The following is a 20282-nucleotide window of genomic DNA, read 5'->3' as shown; positions in this document are numbered from 1 at the left end:
CCTCCTCTCTCCCTTTCTCCCCCCCCTCAAGATTGAGATCTTATTACTTTCCCAGCATTATACTGAAAGTATTTAAGCATCCCCCTCACCATTAAGCTTCTCCAAAAAATATTACACAGGGCAGGTTGTAACTCAGTGGTACAGAACTTACTTTGTGCGAGGCTATCCCTTCTATCTTTGGCAACACACACAACGCACAAACACCCCATGATTTTTAAAGTTGTTGAACCATTCCTATTTTGGGAATATATTTACAATTTTGTACTGAAACAAATGATACATCTTTATAGTTAAATCTAACCTCATTTATAATGATTTCCTTGGGAATCTTAGAATTGTTGGATCAAAGGATATTTTTGCATTTCTTCTGTATGGACAAATTGCTTTCTAGGAAAACTTGTCCTAAGATAGACATCACACTGGTGGAGAGTCTGATGTTTTTCTCTAGCATTTAGTGTTTACCGAGGTAGTAATTTGTTAAATGAAAAGTAGCACCACACCAGTATCTTCATTTTGATTCTTAGTGAGGGTAAACACTTTCCCTCTTTTTAGCCACTTTTATTAGTTTGATCATGTCCTTTGGTATTTATTTCATGAGGTGTTAGTGTGTTAAGAATTTCTAATAGTTTTTATTAAGTGAAGGTTAGTAACTCTTTGTTCCATTGTACACATTTTTCTCTCCGGGGTATTTGTTGATTGCGTGAGCATGTGTGTTTGTGTGTGTGTTTCATTTTTACATAGACAGCTCCATCTTTGTTTTTTCACTTTTATGAAAGTATTTATGCAAGTATTGAAGGTTTTCCTCTGAATTTGAACTTTAAGCCACCTCTAATCCGCTTTCTGGGCCTTCTGCCATTGGTCCATTGTCAGGTGGGATTTGCATTATAGTAGCTTTGCCTGCCTCATCACCCTTTCCAGCAGCCTTTACTGTGAAGTTGAAGTCACTTTGTCTAAGTTAAAAAAGAAAACTCTTCTCTGGGAGTCAGTTCAGTGAAAAGACGCTTGGGCTTCCTTGTAAATAGAATGCATTTTGCAGAATATGACTTTGCATGGCTGTAGGAACTCAGACAGGGCACCTTGCCAGGCACCCTATGCACCAGCTGAAGAATCCACGGGGCAGCGAGTTGTAATAAAAAGGGCTATTTTTGCGCTCCTAGATTCCTGCAGTGAAAGAACTTGTACTATTTCCAAACCAGATGCATTCTTCTGGTTGAAGGATTCTGCCACTTCCTGGCTTTCTGTGTTTCTTCTCCGTGCCCACGCTTCCTGTTCTGTAAGTGGAGAATGAGCCCGTGGCTTGTGGTCCCTGGGGCCTAACTGCCCTAGTGGTCTCCTCTGTGAGATAATCAGTAGTTTTCTGATGCTGGCTCTGGTGTTCTGTAAAGATTCCTTAGGGGTCTTTCAAACTGAAGCCTTTTATGCCAACAGTAAGGATTTTGATCAGTTGAGTATGTTTCATTGCTCTGGAAGATTTTGTTTGGTCAGTTGCTGAGATGTGGACAAAGCTCATACCTAGACCCTCCTCAATCTCTTCTCCTTCTAAAATTACCTAATTTTGTGCCTTTCCGTGCCATCAGCTCACACAGGCAGTTTTCCCAAAAGTGGTCTGCAGGTGTCTCATTCTAGGTTTTCTTCGGTAGGGAGGGAAGTCAGGGGAGCAGTTGGGTCCACCATCTTTAGACTTAAATAGACTGCAGGAATCGAGTCCAGTGTTATCTTTTTTCGTTCTGTCCCCTGGTGGCCTGGTGGCTTTGAGACATACACATCCTTGAGTCCTCCTTCACCTTCGGACTCCCAGGAGTTGTCCCCAATCATGAGCTGTATTGTTTTTTTTCCAGGCAGGGAATGTGGTAACAGGAGAGATGGTGGAAGAGCTTATTCTTTCTGGAGCAGATATCATCAAAGTGGGAGTGGGACCAGGTAAGACCTGTTGTGGGGAGGAGTGGGACCTAGGACTTGTGACACTGGCAGTGGCTGAAGGAAGGCAAGAATGACTCATTTTTTTTTTTTTTTCCCCTGGGAGCATCATTGAGCTTCCAGACAAAGCTCCTGAGAAAGAGATGTCATTCAGCTACTTCCTCATGTCCCCAGGCACCTTCTAAATGTGCTTTTTGGTGGTTTGGAATATGAGATCTTGATTTCAAAACACAAATGTAGAAGAAAAGAATGCAGATAATATTAATGGTCCATATACCTTGAAGAGCAAGGTGAAGGGTAATGAATCCACGAGGACGGCTAATGGACAAGAATGGCTCAAATTTATGTAAATGTTCGAAGGATCCAAAACATTGAAAAAAAAGGCTTGTGACTAGGAGGCCATGTTTGAACCTGGAAGTTATTGCTGTTGGCTCCTCACCTGGACCTCTCAGTCAGGATTTTGCCCATCTCAAACTTTCTCTCCTAGGCTCATCTCTGAAGGAATGAGGTGGAGCCCTTCTGATTTTACACTGGGTGGGACCGTTTCTCTGGGGTCAGCTGGTGCTCACCTTTCCTTTCTGCCATACTTGTGGTTGACATCACTGTCGTGTTTTAAAATTCGCCTTGTGCATCCATTATTAACCAAGACACTACCAGAGAAGGAAAGAAGATGCACGTTTTCAGTTGGGACTAAAACACAACAAACAATTTTAAAAAATACTTCTCAGCCAAAAGACACAATCAAAAAAGGAAGCGGCCTGTAAAGCAATGAGTGGAGTCTGTGGGAGGGAAAATGCTGCTGGGGCCAAGGATCTCTTTGGGTTGTGACTTAGCCGAGCTGTCGTTCTTGGGGGAATAGGAAGTATATGAAAAGAACATTAGGAAGACTAGCCCTAAATGCTCATGAAATACCCAAGCTTTTAATATACAGGGAGACTTTCAACTCTGTGTTTTAGAATGGTTTCTGTGTTACCACTCAGGGCATTAATAACATTGGGAACAAGAGTTCCAAATAAGGCCAGTCTGCCTTTAGCCTGGCTCCAGAGCACCCATAATGGACACGGTACATCCAGGAGGAGCTGAACCAGTGGCAGAGCCGGGGACACGGCCTGGATGTGGGATGTGGGTGACTCATTCATTCTTGAGGCCGCACATTCTTCAAGTGAATGTAGAGGCCTTATTAGGCCCTGGGCTCTCTTCTCCCCTCTGTTAGACGACAGTGTGAACGTCTATGGAGCTTACCATCCAGCAGAGCAAACAGCCCTGGCCTTCTTACACAAATATTATGTAAGTGCTTCTGCTGGAAAGAAATACATTTCCCTGGGGCAGTGAAGACAAAGCTTGAAAGATGAGGAAGGATTGGCTGGCGGTGGGGGGTTGGTACAGAGGCCAGAGTGTTTAGAGAGAGAACACCTAAGTGGGGAGCCATCTGCCCCTTTGGAGGGACTGAAGTCATTGGTCAGCAGCACAGAGAAGAGAAGTGAGAGAGGAGGGTCGCAGGTGGTGCTTGATCTCACTGATTTGGTAGGTAGGAGGTGCCTGCTTCCTGGAGGCAGTGGCAGCTTTGAAGGGGAGTGGGGGACATGTGGTGAGAGAGCCTCTGCTCCCCATGGGCGGATCCAGCCAGGGCAGGGTTTGACTGGAAAGGAGGGAGTCCAAGATTCTGGGTGCTGACCTCAGGGTTTGGGGTGAATGGGGACTCAGAGCAGACCACAGGGAGGTAGGCTACAGGACTGAGAAGGACAAGCGGCCCTTCATGTTGAGGACAGTTGAGCAAGCGTGAGGGTGTGGGTATCCAGCGTGCCTCTTCCTTGCTGGGGCTTCCTGGGGGCCAGGCCCTGTAAGGCCTTTTGACCTCTGTGAGGCACCTGATTTGGGGTTTCACTGGTCAGGAGGTGGCGAGGCTTGGAGAGTTTATCATTTGAGAAACGCTGAAAGCCCAGAAGACCCAAGCAGCTGCAGGAGGACCCTGGGAGGGTGGTAGGAGACCAAGGGCACAGGGAAGGAAAGGGAGTTTGAATACTTCAGTGGGGAGCCTGTGCCACGGGGGAGAGTGACAGAGATGGGCGTGATGGGAGAGGGAAAAGCGACTCCGGGACGGCAGTGGAGGATGGTACTGCAGACGGTGCTGGTGGCCAGCAGTGGGAGCCCATGCACATGACATGTCCTCTGCCCTGGAAGGTTCACCGCTGTCACTGGCGGGGAGCCACATGAAAGGAAGGTGTAGGCTTATGTTATGTCATTCTGCTCGCGTCTGATGTCTCTTTGGGGTCTCCCTTCCTCTGTAGGTTCCGTGTGCACCACCCGCACCAAGACCGGGGTGGGCTACCCCCAGCTGAGCGCAGTGATCGAGTGTGCAGACTCCGCCCACGGTCTCAAGGGGCACATCATCTCTGTGAGTGGCACAGGGCACAGGGACCCTTCGTGGGAGGGCGGGAGGGGGCCTGGAGGCCTGGCTGGGAGGCGCCCTGCTCCCAGGCTCCTCTTCGGCATGCTTGCAGGTGGAGAGGTGGTGCACTGTGCTTTCAGGAGTTTACAGATGGCCTTGAGAACACGGGCCAGCTGGTGCTTTGCCGAGGCTGTCAGCACAAAGCACCACGGACTTACACAGCACAGTTTCAGCACCTTGTAGCTTTAGATGCTGGTGCCTAAAGTCTAGGCTGTTTTCTCTGCTGGATGGTAAGCTCCATGGGCATTCACGCTGTTGTCTGACAGAGGCCTCTTCTCCACCTGCCAGTTCCTGGGCTGGGGGCCTCCCTTTGGTCCCCACCATGCGCCCTGTGTGTGTGCCTCTCTGTCCAGTCCTTTTCCTTTTTGTAAGTACCCTGGTACTGTTGGTTTAGGGCCACCCGGCTCCAGGATGTCCTGGCTTAACTCATTACACCTACAGGATCCTGTTTGCAGTAAGATCCTGTGTTCTGAGGGAGCAGGCAGTGACAAGTGAATGTAGGCCACAAAATCCCAGATTTGGGCGACAGAGAGGCCTGATAGAGTGCTCCAAATGGCGGGCGAGAAAGGAACTGAAAAGCACTGGGGAAACGAGAGAATGAGATGCCGGGGACCCCAAAGCCATGGTGTTGGCAGTGAGGAGGGCAGGGTGTCCGTGGGGTGGGGGAATCAGGGATGACAGCTCCGGGCAGGTGCGGACAGGGACCGTGGGGGCCACACTGAGGACTGCGACCATCTCCTCTAGTCTTTGGAAACTTCGAGCTGGCTGCCTTACAAAGTGCTGGGAAGGGGCAGGCTGAGAAGGGAGCTGATGTGTGATCCAGGCAGGGGTGGGAGGTGACGGGACTGTTCAGAAGGCGGGGACAGCAGGACATGTGGTTTCTGGATGCTGGGGCCACCAGAGGGGAGATCTAGGGGGCATTGGGTTCATGGCTGGAGACTTTGAGCTTAACAGCCCAGCACTCATGGGAGCCTGGGGGGTGGATGAGGGCAGGAGGATGTGGAGGTGCGGGGGGCCCTGAGGTGATGCAGAGGATCCAGGCCCAAATAGACAGACTGAGGACTTGGAGGCCAGGGCTAGAACTCGGGAGGCTGGGGGAAAGGAGCCACAGCAGGAGGGAGGGAGCTGCTGTGGAGATGCTGCCAGTGGCTCGCAGTAACCAAGGGCCAGTTCAGAGCGTGTGTGGGAAGGAGGGAGTGGTCACAGGCACACAGCATCCCTCAGAGCTCCTGGTGGGCTGATGCCAGGTCACCAGCTGCTGCATGTTCTTAAGGACTGAACAAATGAATGCGAAGTTCCAGTCTCTTCTCCACTCTCCGGCTTTATCCACAGGACCACCATTCAAACTGTGGCAGATGGTTATCCCGAAGTGAGATGCCAAGCACAGGAGAAGGTCAGCTCTGACAGCCCATGATAGCTAGAACCGTGGCTTCCCCTAGGTGGATATTTTATCTAGAAATAGAAGTGCAAGTCATCCCTTGGTATCTTGGGCTGGTCACAGGCCCCCTTGTGGAAACCAGGTTAGGCAATAATGGCAAGAAACAAATCTGTATATGTTCACTACAGATGCACATTTTTCTTTACTCAGATGTTTTTGATTTATGCTTGGTTAAATCCATCAGTAAAACTGACAGATAAATACACATATGTTTATGTAGTTGTGTGTATTTGCAGGCATATATTTACAGATCTGTAGTGGTGGGATAGTTTTAGTGGTTCTTGTGTTTAATAGATTAAATCTTCAAATCTTTACACTTATGCATTTGTTAGGCTGAGCTTCCAAATGAAAGTGCCTATAGGTAATGTTTTTAAAAACCAAAATTTGAGAAAGTATGTATCTCTGTCGAAGGACACCTTGTGATTTTACTGCTTATTGAAGTCTGATTTCTTGGCTTGCTCTTACAGTATCATCATATTATTTCAAAACCCACATGTATAGAGTCCCACTTGAGCTCCTGTAGCATTTGAACCTGCAGGCTCTGCCTCATGTCACATGACTCGGAACCCAAGCTGGGTCCAGGTCCTCTACGCACAGTGCAGAGCAGATGGCCCCTGTGCCTTCTACTTCTTCATCTAATTGTTTCATCCACCCATCCATTCATTCAGCAAGTATTTATTGAGCATCTACTATGTGCTGGAAGCTAAAATAAGTGGCCAGAGTTCATTGGTTAATGACAGTTCTAAGACCTACTACTTGACAGTCTCTATCTCTTGCCCCAGTGAACAGATTAATATCTCTTTATCAACGCTAGTACCTAAAAGGCTGATGCAGAATTATCGCTTTACATTTGCTAAGTGTTATCTCACCAAAGCCACCAAGCAGCCCCCTGCTGCAGGCTGCTAGCAGTTCTTGAAGGCTTCTGCAGCCGTGTTTTAGGCTGGCTGCCTGAGACTCACCAGGGGAGCTTGCTTTGCAGACATCCCTGGAGCCTGTCATGGTGAGCCAGACTCCCAGAAGCTTCTGTGTAATTAGTTACACGTCACCATCACCTGATCATTTTCATCAAGAGTCTTAATCAAAATTGGGACCCTGTATCATATATGATCACTGTTTCCGAGGGGGAAGAAGTCAGACTGATAGTTTTTCCCGGGGCTTACTTTGAGACATCCTTAAGTCTTTCTGGAAACTCCCACCTTGCTCAGTAGATAGAACTATCGGGCAGGGCGGGGTAGTTGGTTAAGGTCTCTCTGCGTAGCATCACCTAATGCACAGCTAATTTTGCTGTTGTCTTCTAAGTGTGGGGCCCAGACACCGGCAGCAGTGTCAGCTGGGAACTTGTTAGAAATTGAGTGCCACCCCAGACCTGGCGTACAGGTCGGAAACTCCGAAGGCGAGGCCCAGGAGCCTGGCTTCCCAAGCCCTCCTGGTCACTCCCAGGCACCCTCCAGTTTGGCCCATACAGAGGAAGCTCGGCCTCCCTGGCTCATCTCACCCGAGGTGAGCAGCTTACCTGCCTGTGAGCGTCGGGGGCGGTGACAGCCCAGGCCTACTATGCCTGGTTCTTAGGAGCCTCGCTGTGTGCCGCGGGGTTCTGTGAGCGGTGGGAGATTTCCCACAGGGGGTTAGGAATTCAGTTTGTAGCCAGAAGAAATCCGAAGGCTTACCTGGGGATAGGATCCTGCTCTTCGGCTCACTCCTGCCAACCAGCTATGCTGCCTGGCTGGGGCCATGGCCCCCACTGTCACTTTGTTAAGTTTCCCAGCCAGGCTCTCCCACTTGCCAAGTTCTGAGCCTTCAGATGTGTGGGAGCCCGTAACGTTGTCCAGTTTCCTTCTAGCTGTCTCATTTCACACTTAGGCCACTGGCCTAGCACATCTGTGCTGTTGCCCCCCCAGGACAGGGCCTCATGATCCGCAGCTGGCCTTGCCTCCTGTTTCTACTTATTGCGGCCTCGGTGGGCTTCATTCAGGAAGGCAGAGAGCCTCTCTGTGGACGGAGACCAAGGTGTGAGCGGTTAATTTTCTCTTGTTATGCTGTTACTTAGACCTAACCAAATTCATTAAATGCTGTAATTTAATCTTATGTTTGAAGTCAATACAATAAGCTTAACCTGGGAAAAACCAAATACACTTTTTAAAGGAAACAAGCATTATCAGAAATGCAGGCATCTTAAACTGGGCGTGGTGGCACACATCTGTGATCCTAGCATTTTGGGAAACTGAGGCAGGAGGATCAAAGGTTTGATTTCAAGCCAGGGCAGCATGGCAATTTAACAAGACTCTGTCTCAAAATTAAAATGAGGGTAAGGATGTATAGTTTAATGTGAAGGCCCTAGATTCAATACTCCAGTACTGCAAAGGAAAAAAAAATCTTAACTAATTCTAGTCTTTTCTATTTTTATAGCTGTGTCACCCTGGGAAAATTGGCCTTTCTGAGTTTCATTTTTCCTCCCACTTACAACTTATCAACTTCTGATTCTTGTGTCTGAATGGAAAGATGACTTTTTAAGTTTGTAATAGTTTCTGGTGCGTTTGAGGTGCTTGATTTCGACTCCATTCTCCGTCTGCCCCAGGTTCCTTCCCAGCCTCTGGGTTAGGCGCGAGCAAATGTTTTTAAGCAGAACAGACATACAGAGAATTCACAAATCAGACCACCTCTCGTGTCCTGTGATACTGTTTCTCCCGGAAAGATCATGTTAGTTTCCTATTAACAAAGCAAGTAACTCTTGTAAATTTACTGGTTTGAACATTTGTATGGGGACAAAATACATGCCAAATTGTTCTTCTCTGAACAACCTTCCAGTAGCTGTGAGTTTCTTCTGCGTGGGGGAAATGCATCTCAGCTTGCAGGCTGGTGCCCTTCTGCTGCCTCCTGTGAACATGAGAGGTTGCCTTGAGCAGCATATGGAAATTATGTACATGCTAGAAGGGCGCAAGCTTATCTTATGGCATTGTAGATCTCACTTATTTAAATGTGCAGTTGGGCTTCTCAGCTTCACTGTGTCTGTTTCATAAATACACACAGAAGCGATGGCTTCCTCTCTGTGGCATGTATTGAGGTCATGTTAACTGGACTTGTAGGCTCATCCAGGGAAGAAAAGGGCTTGTTTTCTTGTGGTCCCAGGAACACAGGGCGTGCAGGCTGGCCTTGTCACAGACCACAGCCTTGGGGGATTTTCAGGAGCCCGTAGGAGACACCCTTGCACATCTACAAGCAAGCAAAAGCGTTTTATTTTTGGGTCAGTTTGGTAGGGTCCTATTTTAATTAGAAGTAATTGTTTATTGAATTACAGTTATGGGTTGGAAGCCTCTTGAGTAGTGCTGGCTTTGATAGTGATGAAGCCCTTGAAAATTAATCAATGGGGCACAGGAGGAGGGGCGTGCAGAGGTTGTACCTGGTGTGAGAATATAAGCAAACCTGCTGGCACTGGCAGCAGTAATAGGGTGCCTGGAGCCCCTGGCCTGTTTTGGTCCTCACGTGAGGGCTCGGGCCACATACCCACGATGCAGAGCCTGCCTTGACATCAGGCCTGTGACCTGTGGCCCTCTGGGGGATGGGGAAGCCATGCAGAACAACACACTTGATGGAGGAAATGATTGCAGTCAGGAAATGTTCCTACAGGGAAAGAAGTCTCCATGCCTCTCTCTTGATCAGACGTGCAAGGAAGTAGGAAGCAGGGCTGGAGTCCTAGCTGCTGGAATGGCCAATCTGCCAAATAGCTAGAAAGCTGAGACCTGTGTTGTCAGGGAAAGGTGACCCCCCCCCGAGGGAGATGGACCGTGGCCGGTCAAGGCTGGGCTGTTGTGTCAGGGGCTGGCAGAGAAGGAGCCAGGCCTGCTGCAGCTCAGCACTCCTGCTTCCTCCTCCCGGGGAGCAGGTACCAGGCCCCGACCCACAGAGGACACTGGCTGGGAATTGGGGGACATGGGGTGGAATATCTGGGGGAGCAAACTAGACCAGCAAACTTGTCCTTGGGCTGTGGGCCAGGAGGTACGAACTCCCAGTCCCCGAGTCACCCCAGGAGAGGACGGCCTGGCTGACCTCCCCACCTGACATCCTCTCCTTGCTCTTTGAAGGACGGAGGCTGCACGTGTCCAGGAGATGTCGCCAAAGCCTTTGGTAAGGACCCAGCTGTGGTGTGGAGGGTGTGGTGGACATGGGGGAGTTCTGGGCCTGGCTAGAGTTTCCGCTCCCTGCATTTCCTTCCCAGGTGGCCGAGATCTTGGTCTTGGTTTGGTTTCCATCTGTGGCTGTGCCTTCCAGATGCCCACATGGATCTAGGGTGTCATCCTGCGGGCCAGTAGTGGGTGAAGTTACCACCTCTTCACTGGGGAAGGCCCGGCTTAGAGCACCCCTGGAAGAGGACAGTGCCAGGTCCCACGTGTAGGGATGACAGCTCCTCCCCACTTTTTTGTGGTTCTAGGAGTGGAACACAGGGCTTTGTACGTGCTAGGCAAGCACTGTACCCGTGAGCTGCACCCACAGCCCACAGGGGCCCTTTTTGACTTAACATGGAGTAATTCCCTGGGAGAGTCCTGGCCAATTTCTTGCCAGAGACTCAGGTGCCTGCTTCCCATTAGGGGGCTGCAGGGGCTGGTGTGTCCTGGGAGTTTCCCAGAAAAGCACTGGAAAACCAGCATCTCAACACAAGGGGCAGTAAAATAGGGCTGCTGAGCCTCATATGGCTACGTAATGTTGGCAAACAGACGTCAGACCTGCCTGGCTGCACACTGTTCAGAGGGAGCTACAGGTGCTGGCAGGAGGCAAAGACAAAGCTCCAGTGTCCCCACCCTTTCCTGGTACAAAAACAAAAAAAGATTTGTGATAGCAGGACATTTTCTTAGAAATTGTTTTGTTTTTCAACAAAAACTCTGATAGTGACAGAGAGGGGAGACCCGGGGCACTCTCATAGCAATTGAGAGAATGACATAAAAAGACCATCCTAGTCTGCTCACAGATATGAGCCATGGAAAGAGATGTGCAGACCTCCTGCTAGTCCAGCTCATCTGTTTCCATGGCAGAGAGCACAGAGGGCCCAGGAGTGGTGATACGGTCACAGTCCTCAAGTTCAGGGCAGGGGGAACTCAGGCCTCTGCTAACTCCTGTTCCCATCCCGTATTAAGGATCACCGCTGTAGACATTGTATTGAATGATTGCCCACCTTGGCTCCCTTCTCATTCTTCTACCTGCTGTGAGCACAGGGGGCTGCTGAACACACATTCAAGTGACTGGGCATTAAGAAGGTGCCTTGTGGATAACAGTTGCTGGCCTTTGGATTCACACGCAGCTCCGTTTCTCTTGGGCATCTTTTCTTCCATCGGTGCAGAGCCTCAGTGGAGGGAGAGGGACCTTGGCAGGGAAAATGCTGCTTAAAGGCTGTGACGGCCAGGCACAGTGGCTCATGCCTATAATCCTGGCTACATGGGAAATCACAAGTGTGAGGCCAGCCTCAGAATGGAGACTCTGTCTCCAAAAACAGCTGGAATGTAGCTCTGGCAGAGCATGTGTGAGGCCTGGATTCCAGGCCCAGTACCCAGCCCCCCTGTAAAAAAATAATTTGGAGCCTCTTTAAGCATGGTTTTATGTGGAACTCTGCTCTGTGTCCCCTCTGTAGACTCCTGGGGTGGTGGGCGCCAGATACCAGTTACCCTCCTGATAGGAGGACCGGGAGGAACCAGCAGTGGTGTTAGGAAACATATAGGGAAGGTTGCTGCTGCACAGAACTTGCTCCCTTCATGCCAGGCCAAGAGCACGCCTTTCTGTAAGGCTGAGTGGGAGGGCCTGATGCCCACCGTGGGGCCATCTGGTACAAACTACCAGGACTAGGTAGTTTACATGAATAGAAGTTTATGGGGCTCATGGTTCAGAAGGCTGGGAAGTCAGAGAGGCACCATCCTCTTGGTTTCTGGTGAGTGCCTTCTTGCTGTGTCAAACACACCAGAGGTGTCACAGGGTGAGACAGTGAGGAACAGCCCAGCCACCGCACAGAGCTCTAGACCAGCCCTTTCCTGTGCAGCAGGAGATGCATGCTTCAAGCCAACATGGATGCCCCGTGCTAGCTCAGGTCTCTTGTGTGAGGCTGCTGATGCTGTCAGGGTGTCTCAACCTCATGACCTCACTAACTCCTGGTGACCTCCCAAAGGTCCTACCCTCCACTTACCAGCTCTGTATAGAAGGGGGGATTACATTTCCAACCTGAAGTCTGGGGGACACATTCAAACTGCAGCACTTAATGTTTGACGAAGAGCCACTCGGCAGGGCTATCCCAGAACAGGGTGAGGAATGTGTGCCTTTCCTGCTTCGGTGGCGGGGGGTGGACACACAGACCCAGGCCTGGTCCCGTGCCAGTGTAGCTAGTCTCGGGGGGGTCTAGGAAACGTCATGGCGTGTTATTTGCTCTGTAAGTCTCATATCCTAGGTGGCGATACAGGGAGTTTTCTCCATGCTTTATGGAGGGGTTTCTTCAACACTCAGGCTAGAATACAGAGGAGGAGTATGCTCTGTGCTCTTCCTGATCTCTATACAGCACCAGTGAGGAGCAATTGAGAGAGAGAGAGACTCAGTGTCTGAGGGGGGGACGCCATGGGAGTTACTGTGTTAGGGCACAAATAGACAGTGTGCTAAGGTGCTGGCAGATGTGGTGCTACTGGGGCTTGAACTCAGGGCCTTCGCACTAGGTGGCACCCCCAGCCATTAGGGTCTCGCTGTGTTGGCAAGGCAGGACCTGAAATTCAGAGCCTCCTACCTCAGGCTCCCAAAGTGCAAAGATCAGCTCCTGGCTGATGATGCATGCTTCTTAATGTTTACCCGAACCTAAGAGACCTCTGGCAGGAAGACATCGCATCTCTAAGCAGTTGGTGGTGGTCGGTGAGAGCTCTGCATCTCTCATTGGCTGTGACCTGTGGCCTGGGCCTTCTCCCTAGAGGGAAAGGGGGAGTCAGGGAAGACTCACACCTTTCTAGAACCTATCTTCCCTGACCTTTCCTCCATTGTTGCCCTGTCCCCTCGCTGGTGTGCAGGAGCCGGAGCTGACTTTGTGATGCTGGGAGGGATGTTCTCGGGCCACACCGAGTGTGCAGGGGAAGTGATCGAGAGGAACGGACAGAAACTCAAGCTCTTCTATGGGATGAGCTCAGAAACAGCCATGAAGAAACACGCAGGAGGAGTGGCTGAGTACAGGTAAGGCCGGGCCTAAGCAGTGGTTATGGAGGGGATCCCGGACATGCCGGGCTCGGGGAGTGTCGCCTTGCTCTGTAGGGCTTTGGCTGAGCTGTCCCCACAACCTCCCGTCTCAGGCCTGAGAAGCCTTCAGGCTGTAGGAGTCAGGTTGAAGCGCAGGTTGTGGGTGCCATAGACCTGTGTGGTGCCTGGGCCCTTCCCGCAGGCTGCTACGTGCCGTACCGGCTTATTCAGACCTCTCACTTGCCTCTGCGTGCTGGCAAGTAAGAGGCAATTATTTCCAGCTCTTTTAACTGTCACTCTGCACTGCAGCAGCGTGGCTTGCTTCTGCTGACGCTTTAACCTTTCCTGTTTCCTCTCTGTGTCCAGAGTCTGCACTTGTGCTTTAATGGATAGCAGTGACTCGCTCTTGCCCCACCCCTCAGAGTTGGTCCTTGCTTCCTGTAACAGCCACAGCTGCTGCTCCTAAGCTGCACAAAGGGGGCTGGGCAGAGGTGGTGGTCAGGCACTGGCTCTGGCTGCCTTTCTGTAGGTAGCGCGGCTTCTTGCCTGTTTTCAGGCACCACCTCCATTGTAGGGTGGACTCCAAGCCTGAACTGGCTGATGCTGAGCTTCCTAGCACTTGTCCCAGAGCCACACGCTCATGTTGAGGGCCTGGGACTTGGTCACGTTATGCAAGGCTCATGAGGCCCTTTCGCTTCATAACCGATGGGGTGGGCGGGGGGTGACTGCCTCAGCGCCACCCTGACCCATGGCCAAGACGTTGGGCCACCAACTATTGCTACTGTCCCGTGGCTCGGGTGGTATCTACTCCGTGTTGAAATGGAGTGGGCTTGCGTGGCTGAGCCACTGCTAGAGGTTTTGCTTGGAGGACATTTTTCTGCCCTGTAGCTATCATTTGGGGTCCTCAGAAAAGTTGTGGCCAGATGAGGCTCTGGCACACACACATGCCGAAGTATTGAAAGAAAATCCATGTTCTGGGAGTTGAGGAGTCTCTGTCACAAATAAGATTCATGAAATGGAAGTCAAGTGCTGAAGGAATTAGAACAGGTAGCCTGAGTCTTACAATCTGTGTCGGTTCTGTCTGTTCTTTTGGCAACTACAGCCTTGTGCCTATGATCTTGTCATGAGAATGATTCCCTACTTTGACGTTGGGTTTAATGCCGTTGCTAGTTCGTTCCCTCTCATCATTTCTCACCTGGTCCTGGGAGGCAGGTCCAAGTGCCTCCATTCACAGATGAGCAGCCTTCAGTGTGACTTGGGAGAGGCGACATCAGCAGTCAGCAAAGCGGCAACAGTGAGAATCTGGGTAATTCCCGTGGGAAGGCCATGGAGATGTCTGAGCAGTGAAATAGTCACTGCTGGCACAGGTCCTGTGCTAGGACCTGCGCCTTTGGGGTGTGGTACTCTGGCTTCCACCAGGCACGGGGCTGGCCCTTTGTACAGTTGATGGCTCGAGTTGCTGGATTTCATCCAAAGGGGAGTCGCATGTGTTTAGTGAACAAAAGTTAACATCCTTTTGAAATCCTAGGTACTGAAGTTGCTGATCAAGAGTAGCAGTTTTTCAGGTTGATGAGAGCAGCCACAGAAAGTTCCAGAATGTGGTCACTTATGCTCTGCCCTTAGACGAGGGCTTATGTGGATGTCAGCTGTCCCCTCATCAACCTCTGCAAAAGCAAGCGTGGACTGTGTTACCTTGTTACCTCATGACGACCTGATTTATGGAACAAGGCAGTGCAACTTGGAGGACTTGTGAAGACAGGGACAGCACTCAGGGGAGACAGGTTGCTTAGTGGCTGTGCTCTATGCCACACCTGCTCTGAAGATGTAAAGGATGTAAAAGCCCTGTGGTCTCTGTCCTCAGACAGTTCTTGCTTCTGCTCCAGGTCTCCTCCACGCCCCAGGTGACAGGTGTGCTAACCTGAGTGAGGAGAGCAGGAGGGGTGAGCTGGCAGCTGGGGTGCCCAACAAAGGGTGCCCTGAGGAGCAGGCCCTCAGTGTGCGTGTCTGGGGAGGTGTTTCCCGGTAACCTAGGCTGGCAGAGTGGCCCCTTTGATGACACTCAGGGTCCCGTGGTAGAGCTGGCCCTTGGGGAGGCAGAGCTCTGAGCTCTTTCCATCTCTGGTGCAGAAGGGCAGGCATGGCTGGAACCACCAAGTCTGTCTCCCTGTGGTCGGTTGTTTGCAGGCTGGTGTATACAGGGGCAGAAGGCTGGGCACACAGTGGGAATGGAGTGGGGCTGAGGGCGCATCTGGCTGAGTACCTGGGGCTGCTAACCATGACAGCTGGGACTTGTTCTAGCTGGTGCTCAGGGAGAGAGCAGCCGGATACAAAGAAAGTTTCCCTCTTCCAGAGCCTCGGAGGGCAAGACTGTGGAAGTGCCTTACAAAGGGGATGTGGACCACACAATTCTGGACATTCTTGGGGGACTGAGGTCTACCTGCACCTATGTGGGGGCTGCCAAGCTCAAGGAGCTCAGCAGGAGAGCAACGTTCATCCGGGTGACCCAGCAGCACAACTCTGTGTTCAGTTAACCATGGGATGAAGCTGGAGCTGCCATCGCCATCTCGCACACCTGCTTTGCCCACCTCCCTCCGGTCCATCGTGCCAGAGCTGCTGCCTGCTCCCGAATGGTGGAATGCTGCATCTTTTCTCCCCTTCCACTGCCTGGAGGCTTTGGGGCTCCCTAGTGCCTTCTTGAGGCCCCAAAGCAGGGCCCTGATTGGGTCAGGGGCCCAGGACTCAGTCTCATTGTTGACATGCACCCCCCCCTTTTTTTTTTAAAGAAAATGGTTTTACTTTAATATAATGCTATTATCTTGAAATTTCATTGGGTGCTGGAGTTTGCATTTAAGTCAACTTGCATGGGGTCCTTAGTGATAGTGCTGCTGCCTTCCCTGCCCAGGTAAGTGGTGCTCTTGGTTGCCAGCATAGGAAACCTTGAGAAGGGCTGGGCTGAGTCACAGCAGCTGGCATCCTCTCCCTCCGGTGGTTGCTGGAAAAGAGCAAAAGCTGTTTCTAGGGAGCTGGCCCTGTCCTGGGATTTCGTTTTGTTTTCTTCCATCCTTTGATTCCTTCTCTTCTCAGTTCCAGCTTGTCAGGCTGGCCCCTCTCAGAAGTTGTCAATTATCTTCAAATCCCACGAGGTGTGTATTCAAAGATCATGCGTGAAGAATGACAGGTGGAATCCTGCTGAAAGACAGAGGCTTTGCTAGTTGGCCCCTAAAATGCGTTAGTTTAAAACGTGAGTTACAACCTTTCCCTTATTGGGATTCATGCGTCGGAGGAAGGAGCACGTTGCGGGTGACGCTGGCTTTGTCTTGCAGAAGGGACCCACAGTGGCCACTCGAGTTGAGGTACCACTCGAGTGTGAGGACTTTAAAGTTCATGCGCGCCAGAATATTTTGCTTTTCTTGTTAAGGTGAACGAAGCAAGTACGGGAGATTTTCTCTGAAAGGCAAGCAGGGGCCTAGAGTAGAGAAAGAGCACACACCATGCTACTGAGGAAGGCGTCCATTACCTGACATCCTGTGGAACCGGAAGGATCCAGCCACAGCATCACAGTGGGGAGGTGCAAGCCCATTTTTAGTCTTTTAAGGAAAACATTTAAAGGTCCAGCAGCTTTTAGCACTAATCCACCGCCCCCACTCTTAAAAGAATTGCTTTCGTAGCCATAGAAACAGGAAAGGCTGCACTGCAGAGATCAGAGTGTGGTCAGGACAGAGCAGGATGTAGAGCAAGATGGGGGTCTTGCCCGGGGGCTGTCTTCTCTCTGCCTGTCTGGGTGAGGCTCTCTTGATGGATGGTGTTTATGAAATATTTGGAAAATAGACACAAAGCAAAGTAAATCTTAAATGCTTTGAAAAGGACCTGCGATAGTGAGCGAAGGTCTTGGAGGACCAGGTCCAGCTCCAGGCTCCCGCTCTTGTAGTGCGGTGTCACCAGCGTCCCTCCTCTCAGATCTGGCTCCTGTGCTGCACCGCATGGCCCGGGAGGACGGCACCTGGCTGCCTCACCCGTTCTGGTAAAGATGCTGAAGACTAGCTCTCTGTTTTCACAACCAGAAGCTGGTAGGTCCCTTGCAGTCTACTTTCTAGGGAAGTAAAGGTGAGAGTTATTGTGAAACCAAAACATACGAGGATCATTTCGGAGCAGAGGCTTCCTAAGAACTGTCTCATTCCCCTCGGCTCGGCAAGTCCATCCGCTCGCAGTGGTCAGGGGATTAGTGCGGTGTTGCTCACACCCGGTAGCAGGTAGGATGTGGGCACTGGTCAGACGTGCAGCCCCACTGCTTACCACTGGGCTCTGTGCCTGCAGGGGGGTGGGCAAGTTTGGTGCCATTTACCTGCCCCATGGCAGCACACAGCTAGTCCTTGGTCCTAATACAGTGCTAGGCCTGGAGGCGTCACACCATGAAACTCCAGACTCAGCCAGTCCATTGGCACCTAAAGAAAGCCAGACGGGGGAGGCCGATGAGGACAGCTTTAGCAGGCTTGCCCACAGCACGGTCCACAGTAGCCTGCGGCCCTGGAGGAAGACACAGGGTGCTCCATCTAGTCTGGTCTCTGTGGCTCACCCAGTCACCACCCATTCACACCCTAAGACAAGCAGATGTCTGGCTGCATGTCCCCACAGCAGCTCACCCAGGTGGTGGTGGAAGGGACAGAGTCCCCATTCCTGCCGGTGATGAGGTGAGGTCTCTGACTTGAACCTTGAAGTTGGCTTCCACCTGTTAACCTCAGGCTCATAACTGGATGGCCACCTGTGCAGTCTGGAGTCCAAGGGCAGGGACACCTCCAGGGGCTGCATCCCTCAGGAGCACCCCTAGCTGTGTGCTGCGACGCGGCAGGCCTCAGAACACTGAAAATGTTGCCCACTGCAAGACAAATGGTACCCAGGTCACGGGGCTGGTGGCAGGGGTCCTTGAGAAGTGACTTTCAGGGCACCTGCTGAGCCCCCTGCAAACCTGTGGCACATTGCCCAACAAACACAGGGGATGCTCCTGACTCAGCCTTCCCTCCTCAGACCCAGTTTACAACCAAACTAGGAAATAACACTGATCACATCATGTGAGTCCGTGGAGCTGCCAAATGTTTAAAAGAAAAACCATTTATAAACATCAGTATTGACACAAGTCTGAGCTGAACAAGACAGTGGACACAAGGACATTTGCCTTTTAGTATAGAACCTCTTTAGCACAGCTCCGTGCCCAACAAATCAGTAGGGAATCGGGTGGCTCTTGCCACTCTGTCCTCAAAGAGAATTCATGGGTTCCCAGCACAGGTGAGGAGGGGCCGTCAACACCTTGTCTTTTCTTTGAAGATCCAACAAAAGGCAAAGCCACGCATTTGGAATTGGCACTGTTATTTTATTAGTACGAGTATACTGAAACAATAAACTTGTACTGGTATACAGACAATTTATTTAAAACAATTTTGTTCAAATTTTGAATCAAACATTGTTTTATTATAATAATGAAATAATTTCTACCTAGAAAACCTGCAAGCACCATCAAAGAAAGGGACCATAAAATTCAATAAACAGACTCGAGTGTATCCTACAAATAGACACACCACGATTAGAAAATAGAATATGAATTCTTCCATTTTTTAATATTTGTTTTAAAAAAGCTAGTGCAAGTACAATATTTTACACTGGAATTACAGAGAGTATGCACGCATATGGAAAAAAGTTCTCCTGTCACAATAAAAGCTCTTAACTATGTATGCACTTAAATTTTCCTTTTCAATAAGGTGCAAAACATCATTCCTTCCCTAGTTCTCCTCCATACTGGCTAGGCCAGTCTGGTAGTGCCCTCAACCCAAGTTTTGGTGTCTATTTTCCCTTGGCCTGTGGGAGGCATACGATTGAAAGTTTGATGGGCATAGTCTGATGTTAAAATATCGACGGGGACAAATCTCAAGGTGGCTCTGCAGCCCAGACCCTACTGGCTAGAAATGAGGACTCTGTCTTATCCGAAGGCGACCCCAAATACTGACAGGACTCTATTGAAACCTCCTTTCTGTTGACACTAACTGGGTTTGCTGTTGAGCAGTGCAGGCTGAAGAGGGAGAAACCTAGCCAAGAGGGCAGCATTCACAGAACCAGATGATGCACAGGTATCAAGTTCAGCATTCACTGACTACAGAATGGACCCCACTCCTGGTCCAGAATAATTTAAAGGTGAGGTGGTACAGGAAACCTATGCACTGAAGCTTCTTAGTAACTTTGTAGAACAACAGCTCTAAGCCAGGGTCACCACAACTTGGTATTCCAGAGGACAGTATGTTATCTTGGTAAGGATTACTGTAAACAACACTTCCCACGAAGGCCTTCAGATTGGCCACAGAAAAGACAGGCGCATTAGCCATCCAGACAGCGAACGAACAGACAAACTAAAGGGGGGAAAAAAACATGGGTGGGTGAAGCCTCCAATTTATCTGCAGTGGAAGACTTGATTCCTTTTTAAGATAAGTCATGGGAATTCGTACACTGTTATTGTATAGATACTATCTATTGGCCAAATGCACTTAATTTCAATACAGTCAAACCATTTGTAGGCAAGTACGTCATTGGGGACCTGAAAAACTGAAGCCACCATCCCACCTGCCCTTGTACAGGTAAATGTTAGCTACTGGAACAGTTGCACTGGCAACAAGAGAGGGGAGGAGATTCTGAATTTAAGAATTGCAGGTGGGAGTGTTTCAATATCCCCACAGCTGTCCAGATTCCATTACCCAAGTTGAAAGTTTGGACAGGAATATGATACTTCAGAGATACTGCTCCACATTCATTTTTTAAAACCTCTATTAAAGGACAATCAAAAAATAAAACGAGGCATTTAATTGAAAATCATGCATGCCCCTCCCCATCTGAGGTTGTGTATGGAGGGAGGAAGGCTAAAAAATTGTTTTTGTCCCCACAAGTCCTGTTTGATAGATAGGATCCCTTTTAGAAACACTTCATGTTCAGGATTATATTCTTTGGGTTTAGAGAACAGGAAGTGCTAAACATATCAAACAACATCTCTGAAGAAAAAGAAGTTGCAATGGCTTAAGAGTTCAGACTAAAAAGGGAGCGCCAAGAAGTATTTTTAGCCTAGGAATGAACAGTATTCTCCAGTAGCAGAATACAGAGTTCCCCTCCTTCCCATGAGGGTGATGTGTAACAAAAACTTAACAGTAAGCATAGTATAGTTTAAGAGCCTTTTACACAGCAATTCTTCCAGGCCATAACCATATAATTCTGATCATTTCGACACGACAAATTTCTATATACAAAAAAAAAAAAAAAAAA

At 49.9% G+C, this 20282-nt stretch overlaps 1 protein-coding gene across 4 annotated transcripts in view; it reads left to right on the top strand.

Moving 5' to 3' along the window:
• Positions 1–17352, top strand: part of Gmpr (guanosine monophosphate reductase) — a 43523-nt gene extending 26171 nt beyond the window's left edge. For 2 of the 4 annotated variants that reach the window (XM_010622903.2, XM_010622904.3), the window contains exons 5-9: positions 1839–1920; positions 4206–4312; positions 9884–9926; positions 12827–12986; positions 15340–17352. In XM_010622903.2, the coding sequence (XP_010621205.1) occupies positions 1839–1920; positions 4206–4312; positions 9884–9926; positions 12827–12986; positions 15340–15520 (573 nt within the window). In that variant the 3' untranslated portion in view covers positions 15521–17352. The other 2 variants (XM_010622905.3, XM_019207328.2) reach the window with 2 other exon arrangements.
• Positions 17353–20282: the final 2930 nt, after the last annotated feature.

The sequence above is a fragment of the Fukomys damarensis genome, unplaced genomic scaffold (genome assembly GCF_012274545.1).
Source record: "Fukomys damarensis isolate Sample0158 unplaced genomic scaffold, DMR_v1.0_HiC HiC_scaffold_10, whole genome shotgun sequence".
Lineage (NCBI taxonomy): Eukaryota > Metazoa > Chordata > Mammalia > Rodentia > Bathyergidae > Fukomys > Fukomys damarensis.
The sequence above is the reverse complement of the archived record's forward strand: the minus strand, read 5'-3'. Positions and strand labels throughout refer to the sequence as shown.